This window comes from Aspergillus pseudoviridinutans, assembly GCF_018340605.1.
Source record: "Aspergillus pseudoviridinutans IFM 55266 DNA, scaffold_4, whole genome shotgun sequence".
NCBI classification, from domain to species: Eukaryota; Fungi; Ascomycota; class Eurotiomycetes; order Eurotiales; family Aspergillaceae; genus Aspergillus; species Aspergillus pseudoviridinutans.
The window spans coordinates 3,822,643-3,846,628 of NW_025091284.1; the positions used below are offsets into that span (position 1 = coordinate 3,822,643).

At 47.7% G+C, this 23,986-nt stretch overlaps 7 protein-coding genes across 7 annotated transcripts; 3 read left to right on the forward strand and 4 right to left on the reverse strand.

Annotated features, from left to right (window-relative positions):
- Window positions 1–1,208: 1,208 nt before the first annotated feature.
- Window positions 1,209–3,410, reverse strand: Asppvi_006760 (uncharacterized protein; the record flags this gene model as incomplete). Its single annotated transcript, XM_043302658.1, has 1 exon — window positions 1,209–3,410. One exon carries the CDS (start codon window positions 3,408–3,410, stop codon window positions 1,209–1,211), a length of 2,202 nt encoding a protein of 733 aa, XP_043158593.1.
- A 1,873-nt stretch (window positions 3,411–5,283) lies between these two features.
- Window positions 5,284–5,648, reverse strand: Asppvi_006761 (YqaE/Pmp3 family membrane protein; the record flags this gene model as incomplete). The annotated part of the gene is made up of 3 exons (XM_043302659.1): window positions 5,284–5,305; window positions 5,363–5,497; window positions 5,632–5,648. The coding sequence occupies 3 exons, from the start codon at window positions 5,646–5,648 to the stop codon at window positions 5,284–5,286; spliced, it is 174 nt and encodes a 57-aa protein (XP_043158594.1).
- A 1,404-nt stretch (window positions 5,649–7,052) lies between these two features.
- Window positions 7,053–8,735, forward strand: Asppvi_006762 (uncharacterized protein; the record flags this gene model as incomplete). The annotated part of the gene is made up of 2 exons (XM_043302660.1): window positions 7,053–7,277; window positions 7,329–8,735. The coding sequence occupies 2 exons, from the start codon at window positions 7,053–7,055 to the stop codon at window positions 8,733–8,735; spliced, it is 1,632 nt and encodes a 543-aa protein (XP_043158595.1).
- A 355-nt stretch (window positions 8,736–9,090) lies between these two features.
- Asppvi_006763 (H(+)-transporting V0 sector ATPase subunit c) lies at window positions 9,091–10,027 on the forward strand (the record flags this gene model as incomplete). The annotated part of the gene is made up of 6 exons (XM_043302661.1): window positions 9,091–9,107; window positions 9,220–9,232; window positions 9,369–9,498; window positions 9,561–9,717; window positions 9,791–9,894; window positions 9,963–10,027. 6 exons carry the CDS (start codon window positions 9,091–9,093, stop codon window positions 10,025–10,027), a joined length of 486 nt encoding a protein of 161 aa, XP_043158596.1.
- A 952-nt stretch (window positions 10,028–10,979) lies between these two features.
- On the reverse strand, window positions 10,980–12,207 carry Asppvi_006764 (mitochondrial 37S ribosomal protein mS38; the record flags this gene model as incomplete). Its single annotated transcript, XM_043302662.1, has 2 exons — window positions 10,980–11,662; window positions 11,763–12,207. 2 exons carry the CDS (start codon window positions 12,205–12,207, stop codon window positions 10,980–10,982), a joined length of 1,128 nt encoding a protein of 375 aa, XP_043158597.1.
- A 962-nt stretch (window positions 12,208–13,169) lies between these two features.
- On the reverse strand, window positions 13,170–14,506 carry Asppvi_006765 (guanine nucleotide-binding protein subunit alpha; the record flags this gene model as incomplete). The annotated part of the gene is made up of 5 exons (XM_043302663.1): window positions 13,170–13,511; window positions 13,570–13,828; window positions 13,882–14,045; window positions 14,127–14,311; window positions 14,377–14,506. 5 exons carry the CDS (start codon window positions 14,504–14,506, stop codon window positions 13,170–13,172), a joined length of 1,080 nt encoding a protein of 359 aa, XP_043158598.1.
- Window positions 14,507–19,839: 5,333 nt separating this feature from the next.
- On the forward strand, window positions 19,840–22,506 carry Asppvi_006766 (M13 family metallopeptidase; the record flags this gene model as incomplete). Its single annotated transcript, XM_043302664.1, has 6 exons — window positions 19,840–19,889; window positions 19,953–20,200; window positions 20,263–20,765; window positions 20,817–21,915; window positions 21,974–22,374; window positions 22,429–22,506. 6 exons carry the CDS (start codon window positions 19,840–19,842, stop codon window positions 22,504–22,506), a joined length of 2,379 nt encoding a protein of 792 aa, XP_043158599.1.
- Window positions 22,507–23,986: the final 1,480 nt, after the last annotated feature.

Here is a 23,986-nt window from a genome sequence, read left to right on the forward strand (position 1 = left end):
GTCGCGTCAGATCCAATCAGTTTAGTGATTAGTCCGCAGCGAGGTACCCCTCCATTGGCAGCATCCCTCCGAAATAACAAGGAATATGTTATATTAAGTTCAAGGAAGCGGCTGAGTGAGAAATTTAATTATTCCTCGTCTGCAGTCAGCATAGCTAATCATCGTCGTCGTCGTCGTCGGCCTCGGACCACATTCAGTATTTTTGAGATCGACCGATGCAATGATGTCATGGTGGCGGGGCGCTCCCTCCGAAGTACCAGACGTATGCAAGGTACTTGGGATACGGAGGCGAGGTACGGAGTACATACGGACCGAACAGTACTTTACTACGCTCTTATACACTCTCAATAGGTACAGGCAAGAATGTATCTGATATTGATCGTCTTGCTTTACGTGAGATATCTTGCTCTAGCCGGAGAGTGAGAACATCCCACAACAGTCCTCTTATGATACCTGCGAAGCAGTACGGCTGGTGAATCCAGGTACAAGGAGAGAGTACCTTATCTAGGCAGTAGATATACATTCCTTATCTCAGCCAAAGTTCCCCCTTTGCATGTGATGGCGCCTCTGTATTGGACGAGGACAACACCCGTTACGTTCTTTGTTTAGGAATTTCGTATGATTATGTATTTCGAGGTAAACCTATACCACAGACTGACTCCGAATGAAAATTCGGAGAATGGTTTTGTGTTAGGGTTCAGGATCACTCGGTTCAGGATCACTCTGCATCGAGCTCGGAAATCTCGAGAGTGTCAAGTAGCTGGGTATCATCCGCCTCAAGAACCTTATGGTAGGGCATCGTTGCATGAGTCGACATCACTTATCAAATCTATTTTTGGTCTGAGGATAGTCGACTCGATATCAGCCTATTCGGAATCAATGCTTCTTAATCTAACGTCTAATACTCCCTCCCTTACACTGGGAGAGTAAGGAAAACCGTTTCATCAAGAACGTGGAAGTCCCTGAAACATGATCGGTGCCCCCCTTTCTCAAAACGGAACCAGCCGCCCAGCCCCCTTCCATTCTGGACACGTAAAGATGATGATAGAGAAGAAGTAGTAAACGAGCAAACATGTGTGATGCGATGATATGTTACAGGGTATTATCCGCATATATACTGAAAGTTCAGACCTCTCATGGGGAATGCATGCAGTAAATGGATACAATCATAAGGTCCTTTGAGTTCAACAGGGAAAGGGAAAGAGCATCTAGTCCACGCGCAGAATCAGGTCAGAGCCTCGCCGAGCCGGTGTCAGGTTGCGGCCCCAGGACACTGGTTTCCTCCGCAGCGTAGCAGGAGCCATATTCTCCACTGGAAAGCTGGGGTCAACCTGGAGTTTCTTGAACTTGTAGTCAGAGTACTGAGTTTGAGAATCGCGGGTCTCTAGCCAGCCGTGCTCGGGAGAATATGGAATTCTTACTACCTGGGGTTGCGGCTTGCCCTTTCGAATCTGCACTCGTTTAATGTCATCGCCTCGTACAATCCGAGGTCGGGAGACAATCTCCCGCACAGGAGGAGCTGTCCCGGAGAAGGTTATTCTGGGATTCGGCAGAGTAGCACCGCTACCAAAGTAGCCGTCACCATCGTTCTTGCCAGCGTTAACTGACGGTGTGACCACCTCCCTTACAGGAGTGAGTGGCTTGAAGTCGCCAGAATGTCGAGACTTTCGACGGAGCTCCGAGCGTTCATTGAGGCTGATGGTCTCGAAGCCGTCTGTTGATGTTTTTACGAGATCATCGTGCGTTCCTAGCTCGACTGACCGACGTGCAGCTCCACGAGTCGATTGCCTCCCATCACTCTGACCACACCCAGCGCGTGGATTTAACCATTGACTATCCATGTAATCCTGCTCATCCGGCATTTGGACCTCCGTATACCCGCATGGATCATTACAGATTTCTGCTTGTTGGTAGTGCGCAATCCTTTCCCTAGTATTGGCGAAGGCCGGCTTCGCTCCATACCCAACGTTCTTCTTGGATAACGACGCGTTGCCCATTCCATAGAGCATTGCGCGCGGGTTCGATGGTAAGCMCATTGCTGGCCTACGCTGCTGGCTGTGATTGTGTCCGTTTGTTCCACCCATGGAACCCTTGTTTTGGCTTGAAGATCCAAGAAGGCTTCTAGGCCTCACTGCATCCTCTTCGAACAATGTGTCACTGCTCATGTGTCCTGAGGGCTTGTGGCTGCTCCATCTTAATGGCTTTGGATATAGGTTCATGTTTGGTTTATCCGGTAATAAATCGGAAACCGTGCGCTCTGAGGTCTGACTTGGGGAAGCGTCAAATTCGGAATTCGTTGACACCGCGAAACCGATTCTGTCTGGACTATCATATGGAAAATGATAATCACCAGGGCCTGTAACGAAGACTGCTGGATTTCGGATTGCCGGCTTGAATGGCGACATTAACCTCGCAGTCTCGGAGTTGGATTGCTGGCTTCCTGCACTAAAAGAAGGATTTGCTGGGCCTTGGATTGGACGTCGAGGAAGCGGTAAGCCAAAGTCTGGAGGTTCCGACATGACACCTCCAATCTCGAAGAAATCTTGATCTTTGATTTTCTGATGCTGACGCCGTACTCTCCTGCAGCAGAAGAATATGATAACCCCGAGAATGAAAAATCCAGCAACTCCAGACGTGACCGAAACACCAATTACTGCAGCGGCATTGAGGCCGCTACCTGTAGCAGTAGAAGTTGACGATGCCGGTTGATCGCTAGTAGTGCTTGGGGATGTTTGTTCGCTGTGCGTTACTGTCAAAGGGGTTTCAAAGATGGCAAGCGTGGATGATGTGGAACTCGATGTAGTAGCTTTACTTGACGTATCTGTTGTGCCCATTGTTATGGTCGATGTCGTCAATAATGTTGATGGTGATGTTGTTGTTGTGGTCGCCTCTGCTGTCGGGTGGATAATGGACATGACTGTGGCGGTTATGGTAGCATGTGTCTTTGGAACCGCGCCAGCTACCGAGTCACACATGTTATAGACATCGGAGCTCTCGGTCACATTTATGGGACAGAAGGACAGGTTGCAGCGCAAAGCTGCCTCGCCTAACGTATAACCACTCTTCGTATTCGTCCTGCACAGGCAGTCTAGGACTAGGCTGCCGCACGCATTCGTTGGATAATCAGATGCTATGAAGTATTTGACGCAGCTCAAAGCACATCCTGGGATAGAGTCGAGCGGCGAGGGTGCCACGGACGCCGTACGTCGAGATTGACGGGAACAATGTGCCAAACATGATGTTATGCACGAGATCGCTACGACAAAGCTCCATCGAACTAAGGCGAGGAGCATGATGTAGCATTCCTGAAATCCGGTCAGACCGCTTAGGCATTCTGACGAAACATTTTCGTTGAAGAATATGGGTTTGCAAGGGGGATCTGAAAGATGGGGGCTGTTGGACATATCCATTCTCACCTATATAGTCGCACTGCAAAGGAACTAACACTCCAGGAGTCATGAGTAAAGATGTAGCTTCATTCTCAAATATCTCAGCACACAAAAACACAGAAGAGCCTGGTGTTCATGAGTCTGATTGCTGAAGAATCTAGAGTTAAGCAAACGGAACAAGAAAGAGAAGAAGGATTGAGGCCCGCATGGCGGGTAAAACAGGTGCCATCATTACAGTTCACCTCACTTTCTCATCCTGCTGACGCTGTTGCCGGCGTTAAATGGCAAAAGTCCCCTTCTTTCGCCATGGTGCTGACTGGCTACACATTGCAGAAGCCCAATATGTGAAACAAGACAGCGAGGCTGAGTGTCTGTAGGCGCTCTGATGAGAAGTGAAACATAGTTGACGCCATGCCTAATCTGTGAAAGATATGGCTGAGACAGATCGAGCAAAAGCTGGCGCTTCGATGGAGAAGAGTTCAGGGACTTGCTGAATACGCGCCGTGTTGGCGCTGTAATGCAAGCACCTCTGATTTTCCTCTTCGGGTTAGTTTTATCCGTTATAGTTTGGCGCCCCGACATATTGTCCAGTAAGGATGTATCGATTCTTTGGTAACTTTTTTCTTCATAGTTCCAATGGCCCGTCGTTCACAAAACGCTTCATATTACCATTGCTCAACAAGCCATCCAACGCCCAAGGAATCAGAAACCCTTGACTATTGGAATCTTTGCAGAAATCTATCTTTTAGACGGCAAGGTTGTCAGAAATGTACCTCGCAGGGAGAGTGAAGAAGATATGCAACTGAACCATTCGTGAATTGCTGAGTGCATGTCCATAGGCAGATCTGAGTATGTCGACGTCAAAAACACTAGCCACATGGCGATCTTGCAAGTTATTGCCAGAAAAATAGGATCACTCCGGAACTCCAATCACAGCGGTTATGGCCTCCGATTAATGAACGAGTCATTTGAGGAAGGGTGCATAAGTATCGACGGAATGTAACCAAGTAGATAAGTTCGACAGCGAGGAAACTGCAGCTATGTTGATGTGGTAATTGCTCCCATCTTGACTGGAAGAGCGGCCAACTGCTCAAGGAATCCTAGAATCAAAGTAGATGGTTAAGTGGGCGTTGCCTAATCCTAGTACGGAGTAGGACTTTGGGAGATCTACGTAGACAAGAATCAGTGGAAATTATGATCTTCTGAGTGTATACTCCAGAGTCAATGACGCGCAAATCTATTGGCGATACTGGGCCGCACCTTGACCTGAAGACCAGAAATCTACATTTAATTTTGTAAGACCAATTGCGCGTTTATAGCTGAAGTGGTTGCCATCTCCGCTACTCCGTATTTGTCCAGGAATTGGGAGATAACACCTACAATGTCTCAAATAAAATTGGAGACAACATGTGCGTTTAAACTCGTCATTGAACAAAAATTCGTAGGTTGATAAATTATGTCATTGCCATGATCACGTGAAATCACAGATAACAAACCAAGAGCAGAAGCCCCCTGGGAGAAATGAGCTGGTATCATCCGAGTTGAAGACAAGAAACATAGCGCAGAGCAATAATGGAGATAACGAAGATAGAGAGGAAGACACATTGGGCCGTATTGCAATAATTAAGGTGGTATGGCACGATCAAATCACAGCATTTGAGCAGCAACTGCCAAGACTAGCGGGGCTAATTGGACTAATCTCGACTGGCGCTCCACGGAACCCTGTTGACACCGCTCTTTAATCATCCGTAGTGTATCAGTAGGGATCGCATCTCTTTCGCGTCCAAAATCAGAACAGCTGACATGATGAAGCGAAATGGATTTTCGTTTGCGATTTTCGGTAGATAGACTGAAGACGGATGAAGGTGATCGGCTAGGGGTGGAGCGACGTGCCCTAATACTTGAATATGATGTAGCTGCGAACTTGGTTAGCTCTGAAAGCTAGGCAACCACAAAAAGAAACGGGTACATACAAGGCGTGAATGATACCGGGAATCCAACCCAAGATGGTCAGACAGATGTTGATCAGAAGATCAGCACCACATCCTCGCTCAAGGAAAACACCAAGAGGAGGCAGGATGATCGCAAACAAGATCTTGCAAATGTCACTGTAAAGGCGCGAGAGAACGATTAGTACCTTCTTCTCCCTCAGTGTACTCTTTGGTGCTGAAGTTCGCTCCTCATGGGCGAGTACCACCAATGGCCGTAGGCCGGCAACAAGGGAACAAGGGGAGAAGCTTACGAAGCAGTGAAAGGCATCTTGATTTAGTGGTCTGTAGTGTGACAAGGGAAGATATCGAAGAAATAATATGATGGATATTTGAGGAGATGATGAAGAGGTAATTTCAGAAAGGCGACAGTAATAGGTAGTAACGATGGGGAAAGGGTTGGCAAGGAATAGGGCGGAAGCTGCTTCTTAAATCATCGGCAACACATAGGGTAGTGCAACCTCAGGACTTGCTTAAGGTACCTTACCTACCTAGGTACCTCCACCAACGTCAGTCAATCTTGTCTTTACCTTGCGTTACTTTCGCTACATATGCAATCGGTAGACGTCTATTTTTATCAATTAATTCTTTAAAATTGTTGTCTTCCATGTCAGAGACAACCTTAATACGAAGTTACCCTTTTTTTCCTTTCCCCAAGGCAACGTTTGGGTGTTGAGTATCTCATAGCCTCATACCAAACCCATACATACATCATCCTTTCCGGGCTGGGCATTACGTCATGCTTTTACCGCCCACCTGTGGCTCATGTCTGTACAGACTGACTTGATTGGTGGATGGCTGTCGTTCACGATTTGATATTCCGCTGCCTAGAACGGTACTTAAGGAACCCTTCCTTGAGTCCTGCAAATTGGGTACCTTAATCTGGTAAGGCTGACGATCCCTCAGGGTTGGAACTTGGACCTAGGAAATACGGCTCAGCAGAATAACGTCAGAAGTCAGAGCAAGAAAGGGGATCCCTCGGGCGCCTTTTGCGTTGATGCTACGTGTGATTGCATGTTATGCTTATTCCATCACAAAGGTGGCTGAGAAATATTAGCCGCATGACGCTCTTTAATTGAAATATTACTCGGTACTCTGCCTTATCTCTAACTGGCAGTGTGGGTTTATTCCTGTTGCCTGGACCTACGCCAGGACTGTTCTTTATCTCGCAGATTTTTCGTCGGCTCGAGAGAGGTGCTTGAAGCGAGAAGACATGATAAACTCGGGCTTATAATACCATCATTCTGTCGATGGCCTATATCTATATAGAATCAATCGAGCACTCATCGGTTAACTTCAATAGTCGCCCTGCCCTTTGGGAGTTTGCCTCATTCTCGAGGCCTTGGTGCGCTCGGCATGGCAACTGGAGAGGAAATAGGGAAGAGCTCACGATGCTAGATGGAAGGAGGACGTAGTATCAGCACTCATATATATATGCTCCAAATGAATGATATGCAAATGCTGATAGAGGTGCCAATTCTACCTTGCCATTGTCACCCTTTGTACCTCTCTACAGGGTATCATGTCTTGGCGTTCGGTAAAGATAGCTTAAACTCCGCAGATGTTCTCCGCATACACAAATTATCAAGTTTATCAACTCTGCACTTCGCACCAGCTCAACCTCTCGACATCTACTGGTCATCTTTGTCCATATAGTATCGTTATTGATGCTTTCATGGCGATGAGGCTCGGGCTCATCCCGCGCTCCATATCGACGCAGCGGGCAATCGAGTCAATCCCCTTCCAGCAGGTTCGCAGATGCTGCCGAGTGCAAGGAAGGGAAAGCCCATATCACTCACAGAACGGCACAGCACGAAGACGGTTTCAGACTACAAGCACAGCAGCCCCTGATCATTTGCCCTTCGCCTACACATGGCTCACAAAGACACCAGAGCAGATCGTGAGTGCGCTCACTCTCTTCACTTGGAGCAGCTAGCTAAATAGTCAAGAGACTCCAGACGATGTGCTTTCGAACTTACCTCCGTCCTCCTCATCGCTAGCAGAAACAGGAAATGTTTCGGTCCTACTCGCCACTCCGTCTTTCGCTCAGTGGATAAATCCCGACGGTCAATTCCTCGAACGGTGGATGAACAAACTTTACCAGATACCTACAACGTCAGCGTCTCCAGGTCCCATCCACGCTATCCTTGCTGTCATCGATAGAATACCAGATGCACGTCTACCGACAAACTCTGATGGAGTCATATCAGACTCCGAAGGATTGACAGTCACGACCGCGCAGGCAAAGGATATAAATGCAAAAGCGGCTGCGCCCCGCCGGGCAAGAACAATGGGAACAGAAGAGGCCGCCCTTGTGTTCTCAATTGAGACCAGTATTCCGGGTATATCTGATCAGACTCGCAGGCCTGTTCATGAGGTCGGGTTGCGGCTCGCCAACACCATTTTTGTCAATGGTAATGACAATACTCTTCTCGGAACACGCTGGGTTTACGATTCCTCAGCAGGAAAATATGTCTTAGATCAGTCATTCTCCTTGTCGAGCTGTGTAATAACGAATTTTGCAAGAAGTCTACAAAGCTCTTGTGGACTTCCGCTATATCCTGTCGGTCAGAGAAGGAAAGTCATCTCTAGCATGGGCAATATCCTCCGTCAGGTTGCGAAGCACGTTGATGGCAAGTCGAACGAACCGATACCAGCTTCATCTGAACTGGAGAAGGAGCTTCCCCGTTACATTGCAGAACACAACATTGCTGACCAAAGGGTCTCTGTTTGGGCCCTGGTCGAGAAGCCGGGTACAGACGTTGTGCTCAGCGCAACTTCTACTCAGGATCGCCTTGTCCAATCAATCCAGGCCGGTGGCAAACTTCACCGTGTTATGAGTGGTGGAGGGGGATGGGGTAAGAAGCAAGGACTGCTGTCATTGGATCCTGAGATAAGCTTTCTCCAAGCAAAAGAATACGGAGAGCTGTCAGTCCTTGATCATTTATTCCCAGGTAATGGCAGGACCCCGGTCCAAGAGCCACCGCCTGTTGAGCAGCCTACAATGGCAATGGACGATTTGTCTTTGCTGTCACAAGTTGCTAGTCCAGGCGATTACGTTCAATTCTTCGTTTCTGTTGAGCCAGGCCAGACGCACAGCAGCCTTCCAACATTGTCAGACCTACCTCAAGGGAGCGTGTCGTATCATTTCGGTATGGTTTCTGATGCAGATATGCCGGCAACGGAGGCTACTGAGCACATAGATCTGATAGCCGTTCCTCGCTATTTTGGCGCTCTCTCAGAGAAAGCAATCACGTACTTCCAGCCCAAGATTGAGGGAAACTCCAAGGGAGKTGTGCTTGGAACCAGCACCAAGTGTGATATTCCTGGAAGTCGAATTGAGATGACTTTGGCATGATATTTCTGAACTCAATGACATGTAAAAGCCTACAGGTGTATATATTGTACAATAGACTCTACTGGCCATTTTCACGCAACATTACCTAGAAATATCGTAAACTCTTCTCATGACTTGACCCTCCACTATGTCGATCCGCCAAGCTGTAATCACGTGGCAGCGCAGATGGTAGCTGAGCCTCTCCGAAGCAACCAGCGTGTTCGCCTTGACCTCCAACTCCATCCGAAACCCAGAGCCTTCGCATCATCGCAACGATAGCTCCTGCAGTTCTTAAATACCCGTTGTCGATCACTTACATCTCCCTGAGCTTCATAAATTACTTTTTTGATAGCCCGACCGGTTCGATCTTTCAAAAATGGCCACAGAACTTTGGTACGTAATCACTTCAACTGCTCCTTTTCAACCAGCTACTGCTCGAATCCCGGTCAACCCCTGCAAGGATTCCAACAACAGATCTTGAGTGCTAATGCTTTTACCTGAATAGCCCAGTTTATGCGGTGAGTATTCTGCTCTTCCACAGCCACCGATCCCAGAGCTCTTTTCCGTACCCCCACGGATAGCTTCGTCATTGTTTCTCCAGCACCTGATGCAATCCCACTCGCGTATTCAAATACAGAATACTGACTCTGATAGCCCTTCTTCGGTGCTCTCGGCTGCACTTCTGCCATTGTCTTCACTTGCTTCGGAGCTGCCTATGGAACTGCCAAGGCTGGTGTCGGTGTCTGCGGAATGGCCGTCCTCCGGCCCGACCTGATTGTTAAGAGTATGTTTTCGGCATCGTACCGGTTTGACATATGGGATGTATTAACCGATGGTTCTCCATAGACATCGTTCCCATTGTTATGGCTGGTATCATTGGTATCTATGGACTGGTCGTATCCGTCTTGATCGCAAACGATTTGGGTCAGAAAGTCCCTCTGTACACAGGGTTCATTCAGTTGGGTGCAGGTCTCGCCGTCGGTCTCGCCGGTATGGCAGCTGGGTATGTTCCATCACGATCTTCGTTCCTTGGATTCTATTCCGTTTGGCTCTGAGCTGACCTTGCTCGCCTGCAGCTTTGCCATCGGTATTGTCGGTGACGCTGGTGTCCGCGGAACGGCCCAGCAACCCAGACTTTATGTCGGCATGATTCTGATTCTGATTTTCGCTGAAGTCTTGGGTGAGTAGCCATGATATGTGACTCCTTCGTAGCTTACTGTCTCTAACCGTCGCTTGTTCTTTGTGCAGGTCTGTACGGTCTGATTGTTGCTCTTCTCATGAACTCTCGCTCGAGAATCGACGCCACGTGCTAAACGAGCACTCTATCGACTCTCCCGAATGGGAAGAATCGAATCACTATCAAGCGAGATTAGCCCCGCCCTCTTTGTGTGTACCAAATCGCATTTTGGGATGTGGGTTGCTCAAACACATGTAACGAGATAATTGTCCTTGTGTCTCGGAAATGATAGCAGGATCTGCTGTCCATTGTCCAGGCTAAGGTACGAAAACTGACTTGAACGAGGAAGGTGGATCCGGGGCTCTTCAACTATAAATGGACAACAGATATAATGCTGATATGTTGGCGGCCGAGGGATGTAGACTAGGGAATTGGGGTTGGTTCACAGACTCTGGTAGATACGTCGCAGGGCCAACATCCGCGGTGAACTTGTACTTTATGCGAGTTTGTTGTTGATCCTAGCTAGTCTGGGTCATTATCTTGCAATGCTGAATTCTTTTTGCTTTTTCCCCTTTAGTTTCCATGTATGTTCTTGTTGGCTGGCTGGCATTCTTATTCCTGTTCTTCTAGCTTTCGAAATATTATTCCTATCGCAAATATGCATTTGTTAAAAACTGATGGCAATCCGTTAATGGTGAGATGAAAAACGACCAATACATTCGTCGAAATTAGCTCAACACGTCGGCAAGCTGATTAGGATGCGGATTCCAAACCATGCTAAAGTGCAAGAGTCAAGTATATACTTGCATTATGATGGCTCTGGACGGAGAATAATATACGGAATGATATTGTCTATTGATACCAGAATGCTGGATACTATGCATCATCGAGGAAAGAGATACCACAAGGACTATGTCAACAAAAGCTTATGAGAGAGAGCATGGACGAGCAAACGGGAGCAAGACCCGTCGTCGAGAGACAGGTCCAATACTTCCCAGGGTCGTGGTTAGTCAAGGGAAGATGAGACGACGAAAGAGAAGAGAGACGCGGGGTGAATGTAAGGAGCTAATGTGGTGCGAGAAGTTCCCTTAAGCCTTGTCCAGCTTGCGTCGCAGAGTTCTCGTCCTGCGCAGCAGCTTCTTGAACTTGTGCTTCTTCATCTTCAGCTTGCGCCGTCTCCTGGTGCTAATGGCATGCATGGTGTTATTGTCGCGCAGGCGCTCGATGTACGAGTTTTCCGAACCGTGGGGAATGTCGATGATAGCATCGTTCTCCCCGGCTCCGGGAGCCTCCAGGTCCTGCGTGGGGACGAATGGGGAAGCATGGGCTTGGTATGTCTTGCGGCCGTCTGGATGCGTGGACTCTTGGATGGTCAGAACAGTCGAGAAGCTGGAGGTCTCTTCGGTGGCGGTGGCATCCTTGGCCTCGTCGTAGGGCACCGGAGGTGGTGGGGGTTGGAAGGGGCGCAGGCGTTTGGTGAGTTCTTCGATCGAGATGCGCAATTCGGACATGTTCATTCCTTCGAGACCCTCCGCCTCATTGAAGCCCCGACTCAGGATATTCATTTGGTCTTCTTGCTCGCCGAGGTACGCCGCGTTCTCCATGTTATGAACGGCGGATGACAGCGTAAGAATGACATCGGCCGTGTCGGGCTTGGAGGGCTTCTTCGCGGTGAAGATGGCATCAAAGGCTTCGGCGCTGGAGGGTGGAGGTACAGTGGTAGAGACGGAGATAGGTCGATGAATAGAGAAGAATGACGCAACATGGACATCTGCCGGAAGACGGAAAGTCAGTTTGGAAGCTAAAGAATCGCACAGGCATGCGAAGCAAAATTGACATAGTTGACTCCGCATATCAAGCATAATACTGACCGTGTGGCTGTAGATGTTGTGTTGAGGGAACACTGGGCAATCTCGAAAAGGCAGCATGCTGGTTGGACTTGGAGCCATTCCGGCCATCCTTTCCCCTCCGCTTCGAAGATTTACCTTCACGCTTATCCCCAGAGTTCACGCCTTTCGCTGGTGTCTGAGAGGAAGCATCGATGTTCCTTGAACCATCACTGGGCTTTGAGGAAGAAGAGGAGTATCGGCGTTGACGCACATGCTCGGTCGTGCCGAAGAATCCATTTGAAGACGAAGCAAGAGCTTGACTGGATGTTCGAGAAATAGCAGAAATAGGCACAATGGGCGTCCACACAGCCCGGCGAACGGAGGATGGCAACATTTGCACAAGTAAGTAACCCAGTAAGCGGGTACGGGGGTTTTGCTTGCAGCTGGCAGAGATGTTGAAGGCGAATTCGAAGTCGGAATCGATCATGCGGAAATGGTGATTATGTCAGCTATTTATGCCTCAGGCAAAATATATCACATGATCACGTGGCTCGCCCCATGGTCTTCACAGTTGCTTCTTTTCAAGAACGAATTGATGCCCTTGTTTCAAGTTTCTGTCCAAGGTGAGAGAATCATTTTCAACATGGACACGCTGCTCCATGACCCAGCTGGATAGCTGAACACATCGCGGAAATTCGTAAGAGCCATGTTCGCGGTTTCCTTGTCTTTTGCTCCAGGTGGATATACCACTTTCATGACATAAGGTAAGACTAGAGAGGAATGCGCCAGGGCTAGAATAGCTACACTTTACAACCTCAGCCATTCTCATTATTAGTTCCGGTAGAATGATATTTGTCCACTGTTGAACCTCAATCTTCTGTCTTGAAAAATGAGACAAGCTGAGAACGGCAGACCGCACGTACGCGGAAATTTTGATAATGATTTGAACGACTGTTTTATCATTCCCAAGACTAGACTCGGTATTAATCTATAGAGGAAGAAACACGGAGGTAGGAAGTATACAGGAGATGTGAACAGGAACAAGGGATAAAGCAACAATCGTTAGGTATCCAACACCAAAAAGGAGTGGAAGGAACGTCAAAATAGAGAGAATGGGTATCACCCAGCAGCATATAGACATAAATACCATCGCTGAAATGAGCAGATATGGGATATCACGCTGTATGAGCTTTCATGCAATGTAGCATGGCAACGTAGCGAAGAGTCCACAATCTTTCGATTGATCACTTCAATAAGCGCAAGGAGAGATGGGCAGGTATAAGATATACAGGATAGGATATACAAAACAGGGATATGTAAGAGGTGAAAATCCGGGAATGTGAACGCTCTCATATGCAATGTGAAAGAAGCCTTGAAAAGCAGTGAAAATTCAGCGTCTCAGGTCGGCGGTAAGCCTCGTCAAAAACGATCGTCTCGGTCCGAAGACACTCATAAGATGAGCGTGTGGAGATTCTTCTGGATGATCATGTCCTGTACAGATTCCATAGTCGCCTTCAAAAGCGTTGTGTCTGTAGCATTGGTATAGTGAATGTAGATCTCACGGTCTGGTATTCGGTTGATACCGCGGAATCTATCGGCGAAGTACCGCGCTGCGGCATCGAAATCCGAGTTCGAACCATTATAATCTGGAAAGTGCTTTGATACCGGTGAGAACTCGAGTTTTCCCCTGAAAAGGTCGATCTTGTTCAGGAATAGAATGATGGGCTTGCGCTTGAACCATTCTCCGTTCACCAAAGATTCGAAGAGCATCATTGCTTCGTGCATTTGGTTCTGCGTTTGCGTTAGATAAGATCCTTCCTCAGAAGCACTGATTCTGAATTCGACTTACGGCATTTTGATCCTCTACTAAGCACTGGTCGTAGCCAGATAGCGCAACCATGAAAAGAAGGCACTGGACGCCCTCAAAACAATGTATCCATTTTTTGCGCTCAGACCGTTGCCCACCAACGTCCATCATTCTGAAATTCATTTGCCCTAGCTCGAAGAGAGTCTCCGTGATACCAGTTGTCCTTAAACGGGCCTGCAGCATGTCCTGATTGTCTGGTAGCCAACCGGGCTTGAATAGCCGATCGAGGGACCCGAAAAAGCTAAAAGAGCGTAAGTAATCGCTGGTGAGCAAGATACCGTTGACGTGACCTACTATTGCAAATTATCATGTAGAGCAAACTCGTGACCTCGAGACACAGCTTTTTGCACCCCAGCGTCAACCCACATCTCCCTCATCGCATCACGGACCTTGTAATCTGAGAATGCTTCGTCCGACCCTACATCGGGGTCTAGATTGTCTATGAAATCTGCCAATTGCTGAGAAGTAAAACCAACGATTAGTATCATAATCGGAGCAAAGCGTGAACGGGAAATATGGAGTGTTCTCCTTCAAGTTACCTTTGTATTCTCGAGTTCGAAATCAATCTGCTCAGCGCGCATAATATCCAGCAGAACCTTGAATGCGATGACTAAATTAGAGTATATAACCGCACGTGTCTGTCGGCGCTCATCCTCAGGAAACCCTCCTGAGTGGATAATGCGCATCTGTTTGATAATTGTTGATTTACCTGACTCCCCAGCACCTGCAAGGAACCATCAGTATGTGTGTTCGAGCTTATGGATGCGCCGTATCGTTCCAAGGGCATACCCAGTAGGAGAATCTTGATTGTCCTGTCCATCAATTTTTTGTCATTCTTCAGCGATTTGTCTATCCGAGCCGTCCGCTGGACAGCTTCTTTATCCGCTGCTTCGGCCTGCTTGGAGCTCATGCAACCCATGATGTAGGTTTTCGTAGTTGAGGATAAAGCGTGGAGATAGGGGACAAGGCAACTGCAGTCAGGAGAAATATGGTCAGCGGAACTGCATCGATACAACACATGCGAATTCGATCTTCAACGCAGATTGCGAGTTTCTCTCAAGCTGAATCAGGAGACTGCGTGCGCTCTACCAAGCAACCACTTAAACGAAAGGACATCGAGACATGTATCAATGACTCAACATAAATACGAGGTATAGCAATTGGCAGGAAGGTTCGAGGAAAGCGCTTATTATGGGCAGTGTCTGGAGTAGACATCTATCGACCTACCCCAAAGTACGTTCGAAGGGCTGTGGTTCTATTGGTGATAATGTTACAAGTCAGTACATAACCTTGACCGGGGAAGTCGTCTCAAATGTGCTCTTATGTATAAACGTACTTTCACAGCTTCGGTAATAGGAAATGCCGAAGTCGGTATTTTCCTGTCGCTTTGATATCTCAAGGGTTGCAGACTGTTGCTCTGCCCTGCGGTGATATGATGGAGGGCGCTTCCGATTGTGAGGTATTGTCGAAAAGTTCGAGACAACGCAGCCGACTCTACAGCTTGCGAGAATCCGGAGTCGTAATCGCAAAATCAGAAATTACGCCGCGACAAACTCCAAAATATCACAAGCCAATTTCGATAGTTCAAATGCAACCGAAACCGACTCGGATTCCGATGGGCGGCGATTCTGGGGTCTCGGATAGGTCGAATGGCGTAGACAAAAGTCCGACAAGGTAGGGACTTCTATGCCAACAGGCCGCGATGCTTTCCAACCTTGCAGGAGTAGGAACAGCAGTTACTCGCAATTATTCGAAGAACCAGCAGGGGCTATTCGACGTCTCTTGCAGCGTAGACCGTACACCGGTGTGAGGGCGTCCTCTAGAGCAAGGAGTTCGAGCACGACGGATCGACTATTGTGGAGGGGGAAACAAAGAAGGGAACAAAGAGATGAACACCGGTCGCCAACAGATAGGAGAGATAGTACATGTCTGTCGTCCCACAAGAGAAGCTGACAATGGAACGGGTCAGAGACCAAGCGGGGGGAGGAGTTAGCCGGGATGGGACTGCAGGTTGGAGTACCTTAGCTTTGAGTCGTAGTGGTGGTGGAGGTGGAAGGAGAAGCCTTCCGGAGTAGGAGTAGTAGAAGTGTCAAGTGAGATGGGCACGATGATTATTATTGAAGTAGTTTCCGGCCTGCGACCCGACCGGAGAAAGGCTAATTTGGCACCGTTTCTCTCAGCTATTGAGTTGAAACTCCGGAATGAAATCGATTTCTTTGGTATAATTTCGTTATGTTTAGTTTCAGAGCAACCAGCGAGAGTCGCCCCCTGGTTCTTAAGGACTCGGTACTCGGTAGTGTCTATCTGATACTGAGTAGATACCTAAGTGTCTCCATTAAGGGAAACATCCAAAAAGGCGCTCCTTGGTACGTATTATTGTTCTTTCTTAATAATACCTCTCTGCCTCAGAAGTTCCTTTCCTCTGAGATACTATTGGACTTCCTGACCAGGACTATTTTCATGTAAAAAAGGTACGGGTTGAGGGAACAAATAGACGGAATTCCAAGTGGCCCAGAAGGTCCAGTCGTACCCACTATGATGGGCCATTAACGACTCTTCGTTCTTCGTTCGAAGACGCCAGGAACACTTCCATGTCTCTTTTGCTGCACCTAGAGACTAGATGCATACAGGCAGCATATTCCTGTTGCATCATCTATGAGACATCAATCAATTGTGTCGTGAAACAATGCCGCTGGCAATGTCCCCCTCCACCTATTTGACAATGCACCAGCCACCAAGCCATGTGTCGCTGCTCCTGGCAGACTAGTATCTATGTATCTTCCTAGTCCATCATGGTCCAACCCGAGCCCATGATTAGTCCCCTTCATTCCCTGTGCTTTTCCTAAATCTTCTAGTTCCCACCGAAGGCAGCCCACATTCCCTTTCTTGGGCAAGCAACCGCAACCATACGACGCCACGAGGCAGGCACGAATATTTTCGCCGGATTGGAATGCAAGGATCGACAGAGGGCTACTCTTGGTACATCCATTATTACGGAGTAATATTCTTGCTATTTGCTTAGCAAAAGGCTCCTTCTGGTACTCTGATGTTTATCTGGGGAGTCAATATTATTATTTCATGTTTCGGCGCATTGTACAGATTCTGGATGGTGTGTATCTGATAGCGAATGGTATCACTTGGTCAAGCCTAGTGCAGTACCTAGGTTGGTAGCTCTCCGAACATGGTAGTGATCCTTCGCTATGACTCGAGTCCAGTCTAAAAGGAACGATTTTCGCTGAAATAATCCAGTTTTATGACTCTCAGTATCTGGCTTTTGGTTTCATGATCTTCTTGAACAGAGCTCTGTTTGACATTAGCCAGGGGTTCGTAGTTCGATACGAGGTTAAGAGTACACAGGACACTCCAAGTAGATAATGCAAGCTGCACCACAGTTGTGACAGGTATCGATCCACCTTAAGGTAGTATACACATATGAATGGACTGAGTAACAGACAGAAGTTGCAAATTCGTACAGATCATATTCCGTACGTTGAGCCAGATTCTTGCAGCTTGGAAGCATTATATGTAGATACTCCGTAGACCATAATGAATTGCTGTACGGCGTTAACGCCCAGCAGTATGACCTGTATCGTAATAATCGTTATTATTCAAATGTAAATCCTGTGCGTTTTCGGTTTGCTGTCCGAGGCCCAAACCTAAACCAGAGTGGGATCACTGAGTTCTAGGACCTAGCTTACGCCGATACTTGCCTTATCTGGCTGGAATTGATGTCCAATCTTGTGTCTAAAGGCATGAGCACACGACTGGTTCTAGAGACAATCTCCCATGATTTAGTAGGCACTACTCCGTAGTAGTCCTCTCATTATCATGATATATTTCACACCCAACAACCTCAGTTTTCACGGTCCACAACCTTGACACTCAAGTATCCATCAAACCACGTGTTGGCCGTGGCGCATTAGCTAGTTAATCCACAATGACCTGACCCTTGGAATCCCGGATAATAGAATCACCATCTGACAAGCCACTATTGTCAGCAACTCCACATTCCATTATTCCTGATCCAGCAGTGACATTCTCTGAGTCTGATGCTCTTGAGAAATGAGAGAATCAGGATGCGTTCCAGCACTTACGAGTCATACGTATTATTAACACACCATACGAGCCCTGCCAGTAACTTGGCTTAAGTCTGGAGTCTGGGCTGCATGGCGCATCCCTTATGGAACACAGAATGGGCAGATTGTATGCAAGGAGACGAACTTCAGAGAGCCATGCCGAAGCCTGAAGCACGATAACTTCTTGGCCTTGTCTTGGCCTTGCCCTTGCAGTAACAACTGCCGACAACCAAATAGATAGCCAGACCATCATGGGCTAGTCTATGGCATGACTGGGAAGAGAACCCACTTACTTACAAGCAGCATCTGAGCATAGTTCTTCAAGCTCGGTCTCATGTTCAATATGACAGTGACTTTCCGGTTTCAATTTGCGTCCCATGCCAAGCACTAAGCTCATGTCACAGGCTGACCACTGGTAAACCACGTTCGGACTCTCCATCAAAGCTGTTAAAGAATAGCTTAGTGAAAATAGTACGGGGAAGGAACGCTCTGAGTTCAGAAATGAAGCTCTGCCAGAGTGCCAAGGGTTTGCCCCGTTGGTGACGCATCCCAACGGGCGAAAGTCCACAAAGTAGGAAGTCATTAACAAGGATTTCTTGACCAAGAACCATGTTTGATTGGAAGTTCTGAACTTTCAAAACTTCATCAAATCCCGCGACTCGAATGCACTGGCTCTTGCTATCTACCACAGCATGTGTATGACTATGATACTGTCAGTCGATAGGTAAATACCGTCTTCCCGTCCTCAGCGATATCTGGTATGGTTTCGATCGTCGTAGTTGTGTCAAGACAGCACACTGGAAGATTATGACATACGGGGTTAAGGCCAGTGTATATACCATATAAGTCCGCCATACCGAGGTTCTATTTTACAACTTTAATGCGATCGCTTCGCTCCGTTGCTTTCATGGCCGTGTACTACTTTCTCTCAAAACATCCATAACTTTAGATTCCGTCAGCCAGTAAAAGCTTCTGTTCTGCGTCGCTGGGGAGCAAGTGCCGATGTTTGAGCGAGATATTGCCGCCTCTGCTTCTCCATGATCAGCACACCCCATCATACATCCGTATTTCCGAAGATAGAAGTTACTCCGTATGAAATACATTAATGCACAACGCGGGTCTATAAAGTACGAAGTAACCCTAATCCACTTGGCTGACGATCATCATAAGACTTGGGGAACGTTGGGAAACTTTTGATTTGGGAAGTTTCTGCTTTGACCTCCTGCAAATGGGAAATATCTATCGAGCCGGCTTTGCTGATGACTAGAAACCCGTGGATACTAATTACACCGTAGAGAGCTGATGACAGATCACGCCATGATAAAAGAAAGAGTATAGCTGAAATAATTGGATGAAGGGAAAGCTAGCCCGGGGCGAGATAACCATCCATTATGGGCTTCCCACTCTGGGCCGTTCATTGTTTCTCACTTCATGGAATGGTAGAAGGCCCAGATTAAATTATTAGAAAAGACGGGGATAATTCGGGCCTTTGGCAGGTTCCGTTCTTTTCTCCAATTGTTTATTTGTTTCCAGACAATTCAGTTGAGCCAAATCAACATAAAGTTTGGCAAAACTTGACGAGTTGTGGGGCTGTGCTCTTTGACAGTTGACAGGTGACAGTTGACAACTAAGGTAGAGAATAAGGTAGATATCTAGTCTTTCTATTGGACTGGGAGGGTAATATGCAACTACCCGGTGATCATCGTCAGAGGGGAATTACAGTTGTCCATACATGGTCAGGTCCGGGATATCTCTACCTAAGGTGTTCTCTCATACTCTGTACAACCTGGTTTCTTACGATCTCAGCTAAACTTGTCTAAATTGAAGCTTGCCGTTTAACAGGTTGTATCACTCAACCAATGACCGTATGCTCCTATATAAAGGGCTCGTCCCACATATTTCAAGCTCACAGAACATCTAATAACATGTCTTTGGATATTTCCAAGTTTGACCGCAAGAACAGTAACTGTTTACGACAGCTCTAGCTAGCGGCTTACTCATCATTGATCCATGTGACGCCATCATTTATGAAACGGAAGACAAATGAGGAGAGCCTCCTGTTTTGTGAACGATAGGCCTCAGACCTCAAGCACACGAGCTGTTGTATACGTTGCTTTTTGATCATACACATAATAATCACATATAGATATATGAGCGAACTTTGAATCAGCCCGCCATGAGCTACAGGGAGGAAATGGCTCCCAGCGCTCCCCCTTTCAGTTACAGGTTAGTTGCAGGACAGTGGCGGCTGTCACCCTCGCGCATTCACTGACTATCTCTATAATGTAGTCATGAGGACTCTGACGATGCCTTTATACTACGAGAACTATCAACCCCCGAGCTTGAGAAGCGCCGGTTCCTCTACTCCGATGACCATACCCGAGATGGCAGTCTCAATACCGTTGAGTTTGATCCGAGGTCGTTCAACGCACCGTGGTATCGACGAAGAGGATCATGTTTCTCACTGATCCGATTTGCTGTATTCTCTATAATGATATTCATCTCTGTCGCCTACTACTTTTGGTCTATAATTCCCAGTACGTCGATATCAAGTCAATGCAGGTCCTCATTATCCCGTTCTAACCCCAGCATCATGCAGGCGAACCGTCCGACAGCGTTCCTCCCCGCCCTGTCTCTCCCCCACTCTGCGAATCGCCAGAATGTGTACATGCTGCCTCCGAAATTCTGTACAGTCTAGATCCCAACTATGCCGAGATCGATCCTTGCGAGGACTTCGACCAATATGTTTGTGGGGGCTGGAGAGAACGTCATGATCTGCGGCCTGACCAAGGTTCCATGTTTACTGGGACTCTCATGGCCGAAGCGGCTCAGATGCGCCTTCGACACATTTTGGAATCCACAAGCGCCCCCGAAGCTGCTGATGAAGAGAACTTTAGAAAATTGAAATCCGCTTACGATGCTTGCTTGGACAAAGCCACCATCAGCAAGCGTGGTAGCGAGCCATTGGATGCTTTGCTGGCTCAATTCGAAGATATCTATTCCGCGGAGTCAGCCGCCGCTGGTTCGGATGTAAATATCACTGACGCATTATTATTTCTAGTGAATTCTGGCGTTACGGCTCTGGTAGAATTGGCCCCTGGTGTAAGTACTCCTGCCTTTGCAGTCTACATCTTCTTGTTCTAATAGGCGAAGCCGGACGATCGTGATCCGGACAAAGTTGTTATCTCTGTCAGCCCACCAGACGAGATCGGGCTTCCGGTCAGGGAGTACTACAACAGCTCCCAAACTGTGTCCGAGTACACCGAAGTGTTGAAAGAAGTTCTTGGGAACTTTGTCGGACAAGACAAGCAAGTCCCTGTTGAGGATATTGTGCTGTTTGAATCGAAGCTAGCAAATGCAACACCAGATACGCAGACCTTGCAGGATGTGGAGAAGTACTATAACCCACGCAATTTTGACCAGATCGAATCTATGTTGCCACAGATTCATTTGTCCACTATGGTTTCCGCGCTTTCCCCTGCCGATTTCAAGACTGATCGCCTGATTGTTTCTTCGCCTTCGTATATGGAGTCGCTGTCGACTATTCTGAGAGAAACCCCTAGGAAGACTATTCATCAGTTCTTCAAATGGAAGATTATCCAGGCGTATGTGGACCAGATTGAGGACGCCAAAATTACGCCCCTGCGCGAGTTTTCCAACAAGCTAGCTGGCAAAGACCCCAAAGCTACAACCGAGCGGTGGAGAATCTGTATCAGGTCGTTAGATCGAGGACTCAGCTGGAGTCTCAGTCGATTCTATGTTCTCGATGCCTTTTCAAAGGCCTCTAAGGAACTGGGTGATCAAATTATCATGGATATCAAGCAACGATTTGTGAACATCCTACACCAAACCAGTTGGATGTCGCCCGAGGTACGGAAACTTAGTATTGAGAAAGTGGACAACATTGTCCAGAAGATTGGATATCCTACCAAGAGTCCAAATGTGATGGACCCAGCGGACATTGAGAGGTACTATCACGATCTTCTTATCTCCAATGAGACCTTCTTTGAGAACGAAGTTGCTATTGCGCAATTTGATCTTCACCGAGCCTGGTCGAAGTTGGGCAAGCCCACGGACCGAAACGAGTGGGGAATGAGTGCTCCAACTGTGAACGCCTATTACAACCCTCCCTTGCAGGAGATCGTGTTCCCCGCCGGTATTATGCAGCCGCCAGTGTTCTACGGACCATCTGCACCCTTGTACCTGGCCTACGGAGCGTTTGGCGCTGTGAGTGGGCACGAACTTTCCCACGGTGAGTGAAGCCCTGTATGAGAACTGTCGTCCTGAAAAGCTTCTTATGGTCCCGCTAGCTTTCGATTCGACTGGTCGGCACTATGACCAGACTGGGAACTACACCGACTGGTGGGACGAGAAGACAGTCCAAGGTTTCGAAGAACGCGCGCAGTGCTTCGTCGACCAATACTCGAATTTCACGGTTCCAGGAGAGAATGGGGAGCCTCTCCATGTGAACGGACGCCTTACTCTAGGCGAGAACATTGCAGACGCTGGAGGCCTCGGAGCCGCGTTCCAGGCATGGAAGAAGAGAGACGAAGGCTCGCCGGATTCTCACCTTCCCGGCCTTTCCCACTTCAGCAAGGAGCAGCTCTTTTTCATCGCCTATGGGAACTGGTGGTGTGCTAAGACGACCAAGGCAGCCGCCATTCAGGCTATCTATACTGACCCCCACGCTCCTAAGTTTGCAAGGATCATGGTGAGTTGAACTTCTGCCCCTTTTGATATAGGATAGTGTTGACGATGATAACAGGGCACGATGGCCAATTCTCGAGAGTTCAATGAGGCATTCAATTGCCCCACAAAGAAACCCGTGTGCAAGCTCTGGTAGCTGAAATGGTTCTTTTCTGCTCATTAACTCTGCAACGTATGCCTTGATTCTGTACCACTGGGCGCCTGTGATATTATTGAATGATATAACGACTGTACTGGCTATAGTCTCCGCTAAAGTGTACGACAGCGTGGATATTAATCAACCATGCTTCCTTCCATGCGTCCCTCGAACAATCCACTATTTGCCAGACACACGTACGATTGGCACAACAACCCTTCAGGTATGGAATTTCAATCATGTATACCGTAGACAAGCGTACACCAATGCCAATGTAAACAAATTATAGATGAATACGTCGAGTCTATAACCAAGAAGGCAGCGGAGAAATGGACGACACCATCAGGCAGACCTACATGTACGCCAACCTGAAAAGATCAATCGACAATTTTTATTACTAGTCAGTCTACCAGTCAACCCAACGACTTCGGCTCAACCATTTTCTATCGCTTCGCTACAAATATGTGGATCCGCTGGGTTATCGACACTACAGGTAGGAAACGTATCACCAATCAGCGAGTGTCGCTTCAACACAAGGGGATATTTATTTTGTAAGAACGTCGCTGTTAAGGCGGGCTGATTGATCCTTCCTCGAGCGCTCTTGTGTGTATTTACTGTAAGTTGCTGAATTTATGTATTCATGCATTGAGTGTCAGGTGCAATATGATAGCTAAGTAGGGTGGCATGTCTGCAGTTCTGAGTGGCTCTTCATCTACCCAGCGATTGGGTTCGAGCACCGTTATGTGTCAGATGATCAGCCGCCTTGTAGATAGGTAGCAGGACCAAAGTTCTGTCGCCGACGGAGTAGATCGGCCAAAACCCGGGCAACTTTATCCCTCACCTGTCTAGGTCTGTACGAAGTACACTCAGCTACTTATCCTAGGTACCTGGTAGCTACAGGACTCGTGCTTGCAGAGAGGTTGGCAAGCTGGACACCAGATAGCTGATAGTAGGGGCGGGACGGAGTATCTATTTTTTTTTTTTTTTTTTTTTTTTTCCCCAATTTACTCCTTCTCCTTTTCTCCCTTTCCCTTTCTGCCTCCTTTTTCTCTTTATATGACACTTCGTCTTCTTTCCACCCCCTTTTCTAGGTTCTGAAATTGTATCTAGCACGGAGTATTTATGGACGGACGTCACAGGTGGGCGATCATTCGATGGCCCAAAATTAATCCGTCCCACTTTTGTAGCTCCAACGGTCCCCTAAGTGCGTTAGGTATCCAAGTTGATACTGTACACAGGTATCCTACTAGTAGTAGTTAGTTTTCGATTTTCCTACCTCATACTGGCTGGCTCTAGATAGACTACTGTGCACTTGCCGCTCTTGGTTTTGTTCTGCTGGTCCAGCCTCCATGAAACATCGATCAGCGGTTGGATGTGAAGTCACGGGGGCTCTCCTAACAGTAGTAGTTACAGAAGACTCTCCTAATTGGAGGCCAATACTCCCTATAGTCGTAGACTTATCAACCATGCTAGATTTTCG